The 16130-nt window shown below is 45.6% G+C and overlaps 1 protein-coding gene across 1 annotated transcript in view; it reads right to left on the reverse strand.

Moving 5' to 3' along the window:
* Nucleotides 1-16130, reverse strand: part of COL6A3 (collagen, type VI, alpha 3) — a 53491-nt gene that overhangs the window by 23521 nt on the left and 13840 nt on the right. The window contains exons 5-16 of the mRNA XM_010140602.1: nt 15390-15989; nt 13547-14113; nt 10306-10926; nt 8599-9198; nt 7454-8056; nt 6454-7056; nt 4684-5030; nt 3982-4060; nt 3486-3631; nt 2001-2093; nt 1529-1582; nt 488-559 (exon numbers count right to left, since the gene is read on the reverse strand). Coding sequence (XP_010138904.1) covers nt 488-559; nt 1529-1582; nt 2001-2093; nt 3486-3631; nt 3982-4060; nt 4684-5030; nt 6454-7056; nt 7454-8056; nt 8599-9198; nt 10306-10926; nt 13547-14113; nt 15390-15989 — 4385 coding nt within the window. The remainder of the gene's footprint in view (nt 1-487; nt 560-1528; nt 1583-2000; nt 2094-3485; nt 3632-3981; nt 4061-4683; nt 5031-6453; nt 7057-7453; nt 8057-8598; nt 9199-10305; nt 10927-13546; nt 14114-15389; nt 15990-16130) is intronic.

The raw sequence follows: 16130 nt of genomic DNA on the forward strand, positions 1-16130 counted from the left end.
GAATATTTCCCGTAAATATTATATGTTTCACCACCTTCTCTGGCTTGTGTTGCAGCTGTGGTCCTGAGCCATTTGCTCAAGGTTCCTCTTTAAAGCAGCTGCCATGGATCACTTTTCTCCCTCCTCTGCAACAGCAGATTTCCATCCATACGCGGTCCCAGCCCCGGGCCAAGACATGCACATGCCACTTCTTGGTGTTAAGAAAAAATCCATCTCATCTCACATCTTTACCCTAGAGCCAGACTGCAGAAAACAAATCAGCCTTGTCTGCAGATCAAGCCTGAGTCATTGGGCTGCCCTTTTGCTCTTCATAGCAACTTTAGCTATGACACCTGCTGAAAGCCTTGGTGCTTGGCCAGGTGGACACCACCACGCAAGTGGACTTGGTGACTCTTGTGTGACATCCTAAAGCAGCAGGAGTTGCCCTTGGTGGACTCCCACCAGCTGGAATCTGGGTCTGCTCTGTGCAGTCTTCTTGTGCGCATACCTTGGTTCCTCTGTGCCCAGGGCATCCCTGGAAACCCTGTGTCCCGTTCACACCTGGAGGTCCACGCTCACCCTGTAGCATAGAGGTGAAAATGCAATGGTCAGGGTTTGCCTGCTAAGCATGTATGATTCTTCAGCTCACTGCTTGCATCAGCAAGTGCATGAGGTGGCTTGGAAGCACAGGAGTAAATGGAGCATCAAGTTTGGAAAGGTCACCCCACTATCTCCTGCCCGCAGCGTTCCTCATGTAGAGACCAATTGTGAGTCTTTATCACTGAGAGAGAACCATCCTTCCCAAACTCTCGGCTATGAAAGAGCTTTATAAAAACATCTTCTTCAAAACAAGACAAAACCCTCAGAGCTCTGCATAGATGTCTAATGCCATCCCGACCTTAAAGTTGCAGGAGAACTCTGCATGTGATATCTGACAGCAGCAGCTGGCCCCTGCCTGCGCTATTGGAAAAGTGATGAGCACCACCAACCCCTTGGCCTCAGCTTCACCTCCTGGGTGTAATGCGAGGGGAATTGTTTATTCCAGGGGTGACGTGGGATTCATGAAGTAAGAGTTTGGATGAACTGGTGCTAGTAAGGAGTCATGAGACTCATGTTGTCTGCCACTGTGATGGATAGAAACGCCCCTTCTCAGTCCCATTCTTGGACTAACTGAAGTATTTGGCATAGGCTTCAGCTTTAATGAAGTTGGGGATATTATAGTGTTCATACTCACCCTGCCCTGCTCACAGGACCAGTTCAATCATTCCCTCCTGCCTTGGAGGGTTACATCAGATAATAGGAGTTATTCCTTGCCCCATCATGCCTCCTCCAGCTCTCAAGGAGCTACTTACTGACATTCTCCCAGGACCAGCTGGGACAAGCAACTCAGACCGTCAGGTTAGGGGAAACACAAAGTTCTGCTTGCTCTCTTGTCTAATCCATGCCTATACCTCCAGCAGAATGTATTTAATGAAAAAGCCTCCAAATGCTTCACTCTAGTGAAGTCCCTTATTTGAGCAGGAGTGTGCAGAGCACGGCAATCACTCACCGGTCCTCCTTCATCACCAGGGTAGCCTCCATAGCCAAGATCACCCGTGGCACCCTAGAACACAACAGAGAAGAGTCTGCATTTCTTTCATAGTTCTATGTTCTCCCTCTAAAGTGATAGTCAAGATTTGCCCAGATTTGCACAAAGCAGGTGTTTGGTCATCTGTGTAAATAAGTTAATGGGAAAAACCATCTCCGTTTGACAGTCCTAAATTGCTTCACAAGACACTTCTTCCCCTTCCTGAAGTCACTCATCCCTGCCCTCTTGGTTGTTTCATGACACAGAGGCTGTGAGGAAGGGGAAGAATAGCAGCTCTCAACTGCTGTGCACGGTCCAGTTTTAGAATGGGGTATAAGTGGGAGTGACTTTCCTGTTAGCATCGCCCATTAGAACATATAGAGCCTGCACATCACCCACCCATCACCACCATGGTGAACACTGACCTTGCACATCCCCAGATGAAGTGACCTACCTTTGGTCCTATGGGGCCTGGCACACCTCTGTCCCCTCTCTGCCCTGAACACTTGCATGGGACCTTGCAGCATGTCCTCTCTGCGATGTTATCCTGCAGCAAAATTCACATGACACAAAAGGAAGGTGTTAGAAACCTGGCAGAGCTCCAACACCATAACTCCTGCAAGCCCTTGAGTCTGTGCAATCGCTCCTGTGCCAGGCATGACGTAAGTCTGGCAGCATTTTGGGGTATCTCTGCCTTGAAACATCCACGGCAGCAGGAGAAGGAGGTGTGTGTTGGCAGACCGTTTTGGTTGTGTGGTTAAGAAGCAAGCAGCAGTCAACGTTATCTTTTGGACATCAGAGGCAAGGGTTTAAATGGAAACTACATGGGGCAGAACCAATAGAGAGAATTTAGTAGGAGGTCAGTCCCTGGAGTGGTGCCTGTCACTGAAGAGATCAATCTCATTGCCAAAGAAACAAATCCAGGCTGTGGAGTAGGCCATGAGAATGTCGTCACAGTGAGTAGCTTATCAGCAGCCCACGGGCTGAGAACAATTTGCAAGCACACAGCAAAAGATGAAAAGAAATAGAAAAAAAACCCGGAAAGATACGAATTGAGAGAAATCACAGCTTGATTTTGCATCATCTAATAGAAAGAAAAAAAATATCACTTCCTTTGCCAAGTACATTGCTGGCTGCAAATTTTTCCTGCCAGCTTTGCACACTTACATTTTGAAAGTATTTTCCTAGGGAACCGGATTACTTGGGGGTGGGCAGAAGTCTCCTTCTTATTCCAAAAACCAAGGATCACTCCCAAGTGGCTGCACTGTGATTTGCGGCCAAGGGCCCAGCAGGGTTATCACAGGGATCAGTGGTTAAACCCAATCTTATTAAATCTACTGGGAAAAAAGCTTACTGATGCTGGTAGCAGATGTGAAGTCGGGAAGAACTGGACATACTGAGGTTGATAGCAAATTAATGAACTCAAGAGGGATTACACACATGGGAGGGAGGTAACTCTATGAAGAAAGGATAAGTCCTTCTGATAAAAGCATGTCTGAGATACAGGCAGTGTATCCGCTCAGGGAAAGAAACCTAGAAAGCAGTGCTTCTGCAAGAGATTTAGCACCGACAAGGCATGACAAGCATTTTACTTACAAGGTTAAAACAACCCAACGGTATAAATATAGGCGGAAGGTGGATGTTTTGGCATGGCAGTTTTTGATGGCATTTTATCCCACCCATTCAACCTAATCCCATGTGCTGTAGCCTCAGCTGGAGTAGAGAGATTCTCCAGGACTGGTACAAGATTGCGCAGGACCATGATCTACTCAGATTTGACTGCTGTGGCATCTGTAAAAAGAGCTGACGTGAGTTAGGGAGTGGAGAGGACTAGAGCCAAGGGAGTGTAATCCAGCCACGGTTCAGCCCCACAGGAGGTCCAGCCGTTGGCTTTCCTTCAGCAGTTACAAGGCAGCGCTGCTTCTGCCAAGTTACTTACGAGCTGTTCTGCCAGCTCGAAATCCAAGTCCATCAGATTAACTCTGAGCGGTCTGTTATAGGTGAACCCACGACCAAATTCCAGCTGCATCACTTTGTCAAAATTGCTCACTCGGTCCAGCCCGACGAAGATGAGAGCATTGACACCTGAGGGGGAGGAAGCAGAAGAGTCTGTGTGATGAGGCAAGGTGCTCTGCAGAGCCTGTACACCTTCCCCTGCAAGGACGGGTTGTTATCCACCCCTTCAATTGCAAATGGAACTTATTCAATCAAGAACAACCGTCTTCAAGCACATTCAGTGCAGGTTACTCATACACTAGGTGCCAGCAGGCAGCTAAATATCACAGGAAAGCAATGAAGAACAGCAAGCACCTATAGAAATCATTAAATCCTTATTCATTATTGTCTGAAGCTGGTGGGTTCATGGGACGTGGTGATAAAATGGACCACATGTTAATATGGACTATAATCACTGCCCTGAAGAGCAAAGAAGTTACCTCCTGTACGCAAAGCAGATGAAGCAGCCTCCAGCTGATCTATTGAGTCATCTGCACCATCAGTAAAGTGGATTATGACCTAGGAGAGAAACAAATTTATGTCACGATCCAGAACCTTTCAGGTACGAAACACATTTCATGTGCAATCTGAAGGGCCTTCTTTCAAGGGATGCTTCAGCTGAGAGGAGATGGGGAATTGCTACGACCTTTCCAGGCCATGCAGCTTTGCATTTCTGTGCCAGGTTTCTGTGCATCATATCATGCAGGTGTTTGTTGCTAAGGAAAATACCTGGAAAGCAATAGGTTGCAGCCAAGTAATGCTTATAGGTACTGGCTGCAGTGAGGCTCAGCCAGACCTTGACAATGCTGGGAGAGTGGAGGGAACAAGTAGAGCTTGAGTGACCAAACTCAGTCTCGAGGAGAAAAGACAGCGCAGAAAGAACCGTGCCTCGGCTATACCACCCAAGGAGACCTTCCACTGTGCTCTTTGCAACTGGACTTGCCTATCCCGCATTGGCCTTTTCAGCCATCAGCGCGCTTGCAGTAAGCGTGGGTAAAGCCCTTCCCAAATCTTCGTCCACAAAGCCAAGCCATGATGATGAAGAATTTTGTTATGAATTTAGAGTTGCTTTACCAACAAAAATACATCATAGGTTGTCTTTCTTGGTCAACACCATCCCAGTGGCTTTGATTTTGACTTACCTTGGTGCTGCCAGAGGGTGCAGATCTGAATTTGTTCAGGTAGGACCTCAGCGTATCCCCCGTGAGGAAATAGGGCCCGCGGGTGCGCATGCCCTGAAACCTCTCGAAGAGCTCAGGCTGGTACTCGGAGAAGTCAAGACCCTCCAGAGGTCCCCCTTGAGCCTGGGCCATGATGGCTACCCTGACGTTGGGTGCCTGGTTGCCGGTGCAGCTGATCTTCTGCATCTGTGTTATTCTGTTCAGCACGGACTCAACTCTGGACTCCAGACCTCTCTGGGAATTGAATATATTTTGGCCAGGCCCAACGTCTGTGACATCGAAGCCAACTATCACATCTAAGTCACAATCTGAAAGGGAAATGCAGAAAGAGAGGAGAGTGTCACCATTGAGCAATACAACAATTGTTTCTCGAGTAATGACTTTTCTAATTATTCTGTTAGTCATTAGAGAAGATGATCTCTGCATCAAGAACTGCCGTTATTTGATACACAAGTGCCTTCTACTTCCTTTCATCATGGTGGTGATAATCTGGGAAAACCTGCATTTTATTAATTTTTTTTCCTGTGCAATTGTTGGGAGGAGCTCACTGAACAAAGTCTAACAGAAATTTGCATTTTCATCAGGCAGCCAAGACCACTGCTCCCTCTCCACTGCGTGAAAGACTGTCAGTACTTGTGCAGTGTGCGTGCACCTTTTGCCTGCTTGGAGCAACCATCCTCCAGTCGCTGGGATGTAAAGGGAGGTGACTGATCTCAGGTCCTTGGACGGTGTAGCTAGGATTTCTGTCAGATAGCTGGGAATTAGGGCAGACAGAGGCATTGAAGTTCCTCAGTGAGCTAACCAGGTGATGCACAGTCTGTCTTGCTTCAGGCATATTTAGCACAGGTTTGGAGCCACCTTGCAGCCATCAAATTGCCCATTGGTCTAGCAGATGGGAAAACCAGGCTGCTGGATGCTTTTCATCTGGATTTGACATCTCCTGTGCCAACGTATGCTTTCAAAGAGAGAAAAAAGCCAGAGGGCTGTGCTGCACTCAGTTTTGCCAGGAGTAGGACTTGCTCTATTGTAGTAAGTTAAACCAGCTGCTGGGATTCTGGTCTGATGGCAATACCCCCTTGCTTACACCAATTCCCTCACTCAGCGTCTGAAGTAGCTGAATCATGGGATTCCTTCTTAAGGCAGTTTTATCTTAAAACTACAACTCATGCCCTAGCTTTTTCTCATATACCTGTCACAAGATCAGGTGAGAACCCTGGACGATCTGAGAAGAGAAATTCTGATCTCCATCACACCACACATGCCAGGGACAGAATGGCCAAGAAGTTCAAGTGGCTTCTTTTAAACACGGTTGGCAAAACAAGGACCATCACTTTTCATTTTGGCACTAAACAAATTGGTCTGCCTTGATACTGATATCATGTCCCTACACATCTGGGGAGGAAGGTAGTAAGGCTTAGACCAAAGACAGCTAAATAAAGGACTCCCTCTCATGTGGTGGAAGGCAGTGATATAGTGCCTGACGATCGTATCTGAAATTATTCCACCACGATGGCACCTCTGTGGTGGCAGTGCACGTATTGTTCATGTACTGGAGCACACGAACAGGCAGCTCTCTTACCAAAGGTTTGCAGGCTACCACTATGCTTGTGGAGAAGGTCTGATCCCATGCTGCACCTCAGGCTATAGGCAAAGCACAAGCGCAAGCCAGTCAAGTCCTTCACAGCCACCCTCTGGAATGACCTGAGCACATTATGAAAAGATTGCGCTTACCTCTCGGAGTGTCTGTCGGTCCTAGGCACAATTTCTCCTGCATAGCAGCTTCCAGCGTAACCAGGACCTGTTCATTCAGCTCTGACAGCTCCTGGGGTGTGGATACTCTGAAACTCGTGGCACTGTCACTGGCTAGGCTGGTGACTTCCGTCAGGTCGATGTTTTTCACGCCAACCGCAAATACCTTGACACCTTTCTGCACAATTCCCAAGGAGGCACTTGCCCCATCATCTGCAGACTTCCCGCCTGTGACGATGAAGGCAATCTGCGGCACTCTTTGGTCAATTCGGCTGCCAGCCTCCTTCACAAAGTGATTTGCCTGGATATGCTTGATGGCTGCCCCAGTGTTTGCCACTCGGCCACCCTTGTAGATGACTTTGTTGATGGCATCTAAAATCTGAGGCTTGGTGGTGTAGTCCTTAAGGAAAAACTCATCGGTCACATCTGAGTTGTACTGGGCCAGTCCTACCTGGATAGAGTCACCATCCCTATAAATGGCATCCACCACAGAGTAGACAAACTGGAGAACTTCTTGGAAGTTATCTCTCCCCAGATTGATGGAGCCATCCAGCAAAAACACTATGTCAGCCTGCTTCTTACCATCTGAAAAGAACACAAAGAAAACACAATTAGTTATAATTCTATAATATTTAAGATGCTTAATGCTTTGTCCCTTCTGCCCTTGTAGTTTCATCAGTCTTTGGCATGATTTTACATCCCAGATGAAACCAGGACACATCTGTACAAGAAGAAAGGTTTTATACAACATTTATTACACTTCATACAACATTACTTGTTTTTATGATAGACAGCCTCATCTCATTTCAAATTTAATTCTGTTCTTTCCTCTGCTCAACAAAATCTTCTTCAAAGGGTTCTTTAAATGAATGCAACTAAAGGGTTGGGAATCAAAAGGTGTTATTATGGAATCATTTTAACTTTATACAGATTGTATCAGTACTCCACCCAGAAAAGGCTACAGAATGAAGAACAGTCTTACCAGGTCCTAAAGGTACAGGGGATTCTGTTGTAGGTATCGGAAGCTCTTCAAGAATAAGCTGCACGTTCTTTTCTAAAGTTCGGAGTCCTGTGAAGTCCTGTACCACAAGCACACGGTCAGGATCATTGGTAATGTCCTGCAGCTGGCCCCTGTCCACATTCCTGGCTCCGACACCTAGAGGTTTAATAGTCGTTGAAGTGATGACTCTAGCAGGCCTGGTCACGTCATCCTGGGACCGGTCTCCGAGGATGACGACTAGATGCTGGGGCACTCCATCTTCTATCCTGCTCCCCGCGGACTTGATGAAGTAGTTCTTCACCACATAGTCTAGGGCTTTTCCAGCATTCACAGGGGACCCCCCTCTATGCCTCATGCGGCGGATGGCTTGCAGGACAGCGTTTTTGGACTTGTGGGTCTTCAGGTAGAACTCGTGGAAGATGTTATTGCTGAACTGCACCACACCAATTCGCACTTTGTTTGGCCCAACGTCCAGCTGCTGAACAATTCTGCTGATGAAATCCCGAATGTGAGCAAGTCCATCAGGCCTAACGCCGTCAGAGCTGTCAATGAGGAAGACTATGTCCTTTTCATCACCAGAGGCATCTGCAGGGAAGCAAAAAGAGAGGAAATTATTTGTGTGCCAAGACTTTGCTTGAGCTTTTCTGGAGGATTTCTGTGCTATCTGCTCTCATGTGAGAGCCCCCAAAAGGGCTTGTGTGCAAGTGTGTGTTAACAGTCTGCGTGATATTCAAAGCATTACTCAGAGACTTATCTGTTTTATTCATTACTGGTCTTCTCTGGACTTGTCAGTGTTTCCAGCTTCATTTTGCCCCATATTTATGTCTTTTTCCTAGAGAGCTGCTGAATGGCAATAGGCCATTTTACACATTGCAGTGTTTGACTTGAAAATACGTAACGTATTTAGATACTCAACATGAAAGTCATAAATTATCATGTATTTATGTACTTGGGTAGAATTTCCACATATCTAAAAGTTTCCTTCTAAAACTGTACACGTGCTATACCTTTGTTTTTAACTAAGAATAACCTCAGTTTATAGAGAAGGGGTGGAAAGTTATCTACACATTTGGGCAACATATACTTGAATAGCAACCCAGAGACACCTGGTGTTGACAGAGCCTTACCGTCCGGGGGTTGCACATCTCCCAGCAGCCGTCTGATTTGGTCCCCAGTCAAGGTTTCAATAGGAGTCAGGAGCTTCTGCTCAAGGCTGGGCAGTTCTTGGAAGCTGGAGACTTGAAATACATAATCAGGACTAAGGGAAATCTGTACCATCTCCTCAGGTTCCACATTCTTCGCTACCACCATAGGTGCCACCCCAACTTGTTTGACTTGCTGTGATGGGTACTCTAAGTCATCGTCAGACTTGCGGGAGGAGAGGACAATCAAAAACTGAGGGACACCCTCCTCTATGCGGCTTCCAGAGGGACGGGTGAAGATGGTCTTTGCCACAAACTCAAGGGCCTCCCCCAGGTTCACCTGCTGGCCACCCTGCGGCCGCAGCTGTCTCACGGCACTCTGCACCTCATCCTTGGTGGAGTGGGCATTGAGCAGGAATTCCACGTGGGGATGCTCACTGAACTGGACCACTGAAATCCTGGTGGTGTCAAAGCCCACATCCAGGTTGTTCACTATTCTCTCAATGAGATCGCGAATGAGGTAGAACTCCTGGGCAGCATAACGGGAGCCATCAACCATGAACACGACATCTCTCTTCACACCCGCTGCAGGAAAGAAGTGGTTCAGAAGATGCGTCAGGCATTGCTTATTGGGAGCCGTTAAGCTCATCATCTACATCACTGGCTTTTGGCCACGGGGAGGATGCTCATTGACTGTGATACCTTCTGGGAAACCCAGCAGGCAGCTCTGGTTTCAATCCAGAGACAGGACCAGTCTGCTAGGCACGTTCTCAGGCAGTGCAAGAACAACAACTTCCAGAGCAAAGGAAGCAAGAGAGAGTGGGGAAACCTGTATGAATAATTCCTTGTGGGATCTCCACCCAAGGAAATGTAGCCTGGTGATGCTCCTTACTCAGGGCAGGTTGCCAGGGAGCCTGGGGTTGTTTTACACTCAGTACCACCCCTCTTTCTTTGGTTTGTCCTCTAGGAAAGCTTCTATCCTATTATTCTCTCAGCTTCTGCCTTTCCAGGATGATTCTTTGCTTCCTAATAAAATGTTTTCTGCAGTGGTAATTGTTGCTAAATATCACACTGATAAATGGGGGTGCAGGAAAGCAGTCTGGCTCTGAAGGGAAGGAACAGATGGAGTAGGATGATAGGTTTCAAGGGGACTGATCTGGGGTGGTTACCCTTCATCCCAGGCATACACTGGCTGGATTTCTTTCCAAGTGAGACTAGAAATGGAAGATCTGATCCTTTTCCTGGTGTCCTCTTCCAGTTTCCCTTTCCCCAGTGAACAAGTGTGGTGAATGTAAGACCTATCAGCAGGTCCTAAATTTAGCAATAGCTGACCGTGATTTATAGTGGTGTGAAGGTGTCCCTGTAGCATCTAGATGATGCGATTACCATTCCAGAAGTAATAGCATGAACTTAAAATTCACGAACTTAAAATAAGATTAAGTTCATAACATTCACTTTGTGGGTCTTCCATGTGGATACAACATGGGCCACCTTGAGGGACTGGGCTTTAAGGAGGCTCAGCTTAATTACACAACACCTATCAACCCTAAGCACACCAACAGTGAGACCAAGATGGACTTGGAGTCTTAGCTGTGGCCATCTGTGCTTTCCTCAGTTTGTGTTGCAATCATGATGTTACTAAACATCATATTCTGCTGCCAGCTCTCAGTGCAGACACAAACATCTTCTCACCTGGGCTGGGTGATGTAAAAACCAGATCAGGGGCAAGTGACTCTATCTCTTTCTTGGTCAGCTGGATGACTCTGTTCGAGATGACCTGCTGCACGGTATCCAGCTGGCTGAAGTCAGGAACAGAGATGGCAAAATCTGGGAGGAAGGAAATCGTCTGCAGCTCTGTGAGGTCGGCATTTCCAATCCCAATGCCAAAGGGCACTGTGCCACTCGTTTTTAGGACCACCGAGGGCCTCCTCACATCGTCCTGGGATCGGTCAGCGGTCAGCAGAATCAGGAACTGTGGGACGCCCTCTGCTATCCTGCTGCCGCTCGACACTGTGAACACGTTCTTGATGAGATAGTCAAGGGCTGCTCCAGTGTTCAGAGGAGATCCTCCCATAATCTTCAGCTCCTGGATGGCGCTGATGAGATCTGCTTTGTCTTCATGGGTGTCGAGTAAGAACTCAGGCTGTATGGAGCGGCTGTACTGTGCGACGGCGACACGGACCTTGTCACGGCCAATATCCAAGCTTTCAACAACTCTTTGGACAAAGTTCTTCAGTAGTGGGAAGCCTCTTCTGACACTATCCGAGCCATCAATTAGAAACACCACATCCTTCTTCTCACTTCTCTCAACTACTGTTTGAGACAAGTAAGAGAAGGGGGGAATAAGTGAGATTCTCTATTGCAGTGATTATTATTCTCTGCATACACTGAACCAAAGGAGTACAAAAGTTCGGGGAGGGGAAAGCAAGGTGTCAGGACGAGTGGTTTGATTCCTTTGCATTGGATAGAATCCCTGGCAAAAAGGCAGATGGGTGGAAGTTGGTGGAAACCTCAGTGCAACGCATGCCATGCCTTGCCCACTGAGTCATAGAGTCATAGATTCATAAGAAATAGGGTGCTAAGGGGCTCTGGGTGCCATCTCCTACCTGAAGCTGGGAGAAGCCATCTGCTCTGAAAGGGGCTGGGAAGCTGCCACGTGGTTTTGCAATATGCAACAGGAGTCTGGGACATCAGCGATTTGCTCCCAGAGAAAACTGAGTTCCTGAACAAAATGGCATAGTGGAGTGGGGGTGCTCACAGGGAGCTGGTGAAGAAACAAATAGAAAAGCTTTTCTGAGATGTCACTAAATACAGAAATAAATGATCCTGCGTGTGCTCAAATAAAAAAAGGATTTGCTGGAAAGGCGCATCCAACTGAAAATGCTGAAATGCTTTTCTAAAAGGCTAGACTGGGGTTTTTTTTCTTCCTACCTTCAAGTACAAAAAAAAAAAAAAGCTAATTGTGACCAAACATTACTTTTTTAAAAAAATCCCAAAATCGTGAAATGTCAAAGATCAGAGAATTGTTGATGCATTGTGCTATTCACTGACAGAATTGTGAAACTTTGGCTCAGCCAAGCAGAAAACATCACTGCCTCTCAAACATAGCAACTGAGGGATGGCATCCCCAAAAGTGCCATTGACTTGTTTATAGAAGGGTCAAGTGGGACAAGTAGAAGGATGATCTCTCCCTCTGAAGAAAATCTTCAATATCTGCTTATGAATGCTAGACATATAAAGAATTAACAAGGGCAACTGAAGTCTTATTGCAGACTTCAGATCAAGTTTATTATTTAAGAATATTAATAAAGCTTGTGTTGGGCAATACAGGTAGGAAGAAGGAACAGACTTTGTCTGGTGTATCTCAGTTTTGTACACCTCCTTTAAAGTTCAGGAGCAGGGGTAAAGAGTCCTGTTAAAAGTCTCTGGGTAGCAAGTAAAGAAGAATAATATTTTGGTACTCTTATGAGGTGGCTCACTTTAAGTCAGGAATACTGGGAACAGTAGGTGGATGCAGCTATTCGTGAGCCATTAGCACAATTATTCACAGTATTTCATGGTCAAAGGGATTCAAAATTATCTTGACATGACAGAAATGGCTTGAAAAGGGAGGATGCAATTCCAGAGCACTAGTTGCACTAGTCTATATAGAGACAGCAACTGCACAAAAATGAAAGGATGGGGTAAGAGATGACCAGGGGACACATTGTTATGCTCTGGTCATTTGGAACAGGCTGGTGTTGCAGAGACAAGGGTGAAAAGGTGAAAAAACCTGCAAGACCTACAGGGAAAAATTGAATGAGCTGAGTACATGAGGACCAAGACAAGACGTACGTGACAACCTTAAAGTAAATGAAAGGCTGTCACACAAAACACAGGAATGAGATGACATCTGTATCCTTCTTGAGTTGAAGGAGGCATAAAAGGCTTAAACCAAGAGAAGGAAGGCAGAGGTTTGACATTAGGGAAAAGTATATACTGATACAGATAAAAACAACTGAACAGCTTGATAATGGATGCTGGGAAATCTCCTCCACCAGAGGGTTTTCAGAACAGATTAGATCAACATCACCTGGTTCTGGACAAGAATGTCCTGTTGGGGACAAGGGTAGGTAGCAGATGGCACCCTGAGATCCCTTTCAGCCCTATTTCTTTTTTATGTTTCTATGATTCTAAGTCCATCTGTCCAGGACCTTTACAGAGAGATGACGCGGATGTTATCACAGTTTTCCCTGTCCCCACTTGCTGTTGGGAGACAGGTTAGTTCTCAAATTAGGGCTGCCTCAGGAAATCACACAGTTGGTCAAGCAGAACTTCCATAACCGCTAGTATGAATCTATAATTGTGGCCGTGTGATTCTTTTTATGATCTTTTAATTCTTCAATTAATCCACACTCATCTACTGAGCTTGTAACGGTAACTGAGTCAAGAGCATCTGATTTATGGGTGTGTAGGTATAAAGTGTGGAAACTGCTGTAATATCCTGTAAGAAATAATGAAGCAAGAGTGAATCCAGCATGCTATGGTGCTCCTTACTCCCTACCGCTACTTGAGAAAGAGAGAATGGAAAGAGAAATTGAGACAATTGCTGCTTCTAGCCCTGGCCCAGCATTGCACATCAATTTATGCAAGATCTCTGGGGGAGAGACTTTCTGCTACTTCAGGTTTGTACCATGTTTTACACACTGGTAACAGCACCTACTACAGCTCTTGCTGCCAAACAAAAGGCTTTTTTCGTACTCATCTTTAAAATTCAGTTTGGACCTTAATGCTTTGCTGCATCAGAGTCTGACCAGAGGAAAATCGAAGTGTAGTAATGGTTTCTACATAATCGTTCTAAACATCACTAGGCCCATTTCCCCCTGTTACCAAATTGAAGGGGCCATATAAACAATGTCTTTCCACCTCTTGGAAACCCTGGGGGTCCCTGTACCTGTTGGCTGAAGCTGGATAGTTGTCAACAGGTTGACTATGTTTGGTTGAAGCTCTGAAATCCGAGAGAGGGAGTCAACATTCAGAATGAATTGCGGGGCGTAAACAATCCTTTCCAGCTCTACAGGGTCGGCATTCTTGGCTTTGATAGCAAAGGTTACAACTCCAGCTTGCTTCAGAGCATCTGATGGTTGCTCCACATCATCAGTTGATCTCCCAGCAGCAAGGAGGACCAAAAACTGAGGAACCCCTTCTTCGATCCTGCTTCCAGCTTCCTTCACAAACAGCCTCCTTATAGTTTCATCAAGTGCAGCTCCAATGTTCAGTTGCTTCCCAGTTTTTATCTTCATTCTTTTCACTTTGAGAAGCATGTCTTGCTTAGATGGGAGTTCATGAAAGTCAAACTCAACTTGGATGGTGTCACTGAATTGAGCTACAGCTACTCGTGTGGCATCAGGACCCACATTCAGGTCAGAAATGATTTTGTGTACAAAGTCCCGGACGGCAGGAAAGCTACCCAAAAGGTTGGCTGAGCCATCAATCAGGAATAAAATATCTTTCTTGCTTTCTAGAATAGATTCACAAATAAAAAGAGGGGGGAAAAAAGATATGAAGGCATTTTTCTTCTTAAACATCATCCTAGAAACTTCTCTGCAAATTAGCTGGGTGTCAATATGCAAAACAAGTGATTTTCATTTACCAAAGTATTTAAAAGCTGCAGGACTAAACAGTACGTTTGATGTTTTAACTGAGGAAGAAGGGGAAGCAAGGGCACCTCAATCTTAAGATTCAATAAATTCAGGCACCAGATAGTCATACTATATATTGTATCACATTATATCCATCATATGATAAAATGGCTGTTTCAGACTATGCCAGGGATGACTATGGTCTGGCAATATGCTGATAATGCAGGCATGAAGTAGAACAGCAGTGGAGGGTTAGTTTTGCTTTTTCTATTTAAAGACTCAGTAGATAACAAATAGACATTAGTTCATACATACACACACAAAGCATTTTCTGTATTCTCTTAAAGTACTTCTCCCAGTTGCATCGCAAGAAGTATCTAAATCCATAGGTGACTTTGGGAGGAGAAAAAGCCTTTTACCTGTTTCCATTTGATGCCCTTTTAATCTCATTGAATATCCAAGGCAAAACTGAGCATCTCACATCTGTCTTAACATCTTTCATATTAACCTTAATGGTTTCCTTTCCATACCAACCAATTCTGGTAGTTCTTACATCTTCATATGCCACGACAAAGGAATTTGTGAGCTAATACCTCTTTAAAAAGCGTTAAACATGCCAACAGCTTTTGGGTTTAATGCTGGGGCTTAACGTTGAATATCTGGAGTAAAATTCAGCCTCTGTATCAGCCTGATAACAGCAAAAAGCGGCTCTGGGGAAGGATTCAGCCACATGTACCTGGCTAGACCTTTGCTCCTCTGCACTTTTGGCACAACTTTAACCTTTCCACACCATTCCTTTTGGCCAAAAGAGTGTGTTCTTATTGCCTGAGCTAGTGCAGACAACACATTTACAGGTTGTGACATTATTATGGCCACAGAAAGGGAACATCTGGTGAGCATAGACTCACTTGAGTTCTTCTTCAGTTCTGACCTGCCAAAAAACTTCAAATTGTGCTGCCTTCAAAATGCGCTTGCAATGACTCGAACACGATTAAAAGCTACAAGTGTCAAGCCACAGGCTGATGGTTAAGCACAGCCCTAACCATCTTGATGACTCAGGGCCTTGGACAAATGTGAAGGTGTATATTTGGAACAAACTGTCAAGAGAAACAAGATTAACTTAATGCAGTCAACATGAAGGAAGGTAGATATTACCTGTTGGGGCGAGTGGAACCTCCTCCACACCTCCACTAACATATGTTGTTATAGGCTTATTTAACTCCTGGGGTAAAGCTGTCAGAGCACTGAAATCATCCATAAAATATACCATTCTTGGATTAAAGGCAATCTGTTCAAGTTCTGCCTTATCCGCACTCCTAACTCCAACAGCAAAAGTCAGCACTCCGGCCCGAGCTAATTCATTGGAAACTTGCAAGAAGGGATCGGCAGACTTCCCTGCCATCACCAGGACTAGGACCTGTGGCACTTGGTCATTTATTCTGCTCCCACCAGCTTCCGTGAAGTGATTTGAAAGCACAAAGTTCAGTGCAGAGCCAGTGTTCAACACTGACCCCCCCTTGGGCCTCAGCTGCCCCATGCGTTGAATTATGTCTGATTTGGTTTGGTACGAGTATAGAAAGAACTCGGTTTTAGGCGTGTCACTAAATTGGACTAAGCCAACACGGATTTTGTCACTGCCGACATCAAGGTAGTTAACTAGGGTGGCAACAAAGTCACGCACAAAGGGGAAGTTGGCATTTCCGACGTTGAGTGATCCATCCAAAAGAAAGATGATATCCCTTTTGGTTACTTGAACTGCAGTAGAGCACAGAAAATAACATGAGACATCACAGAACACAAAAATAGATTTTTTTTTCATGTGTGCATACAGCATATGCTGTACACGCATGTAAACCTTGTTAGGAGGAAGGATGGAGAAAGAGAGAAGAGAAAGAG

Source organism: Buceros rhinoceros, unplaced genomic scaffold, assembly GCF_000710305.1.
Source record: "Buceros rhinoceros silvestris isolate BGI_N320 unplaced genomic scaffold, ASM71030v1 scaffold9147, whole genome shotgun sequence".
Classification (NCBI taxonomy): domain Eukaryota; kingdom Metazoa; phylum Chordata; class Aves; order Bucerotiformes; family Bucerotidae; genus Buceros; species Buceros rhinoceros.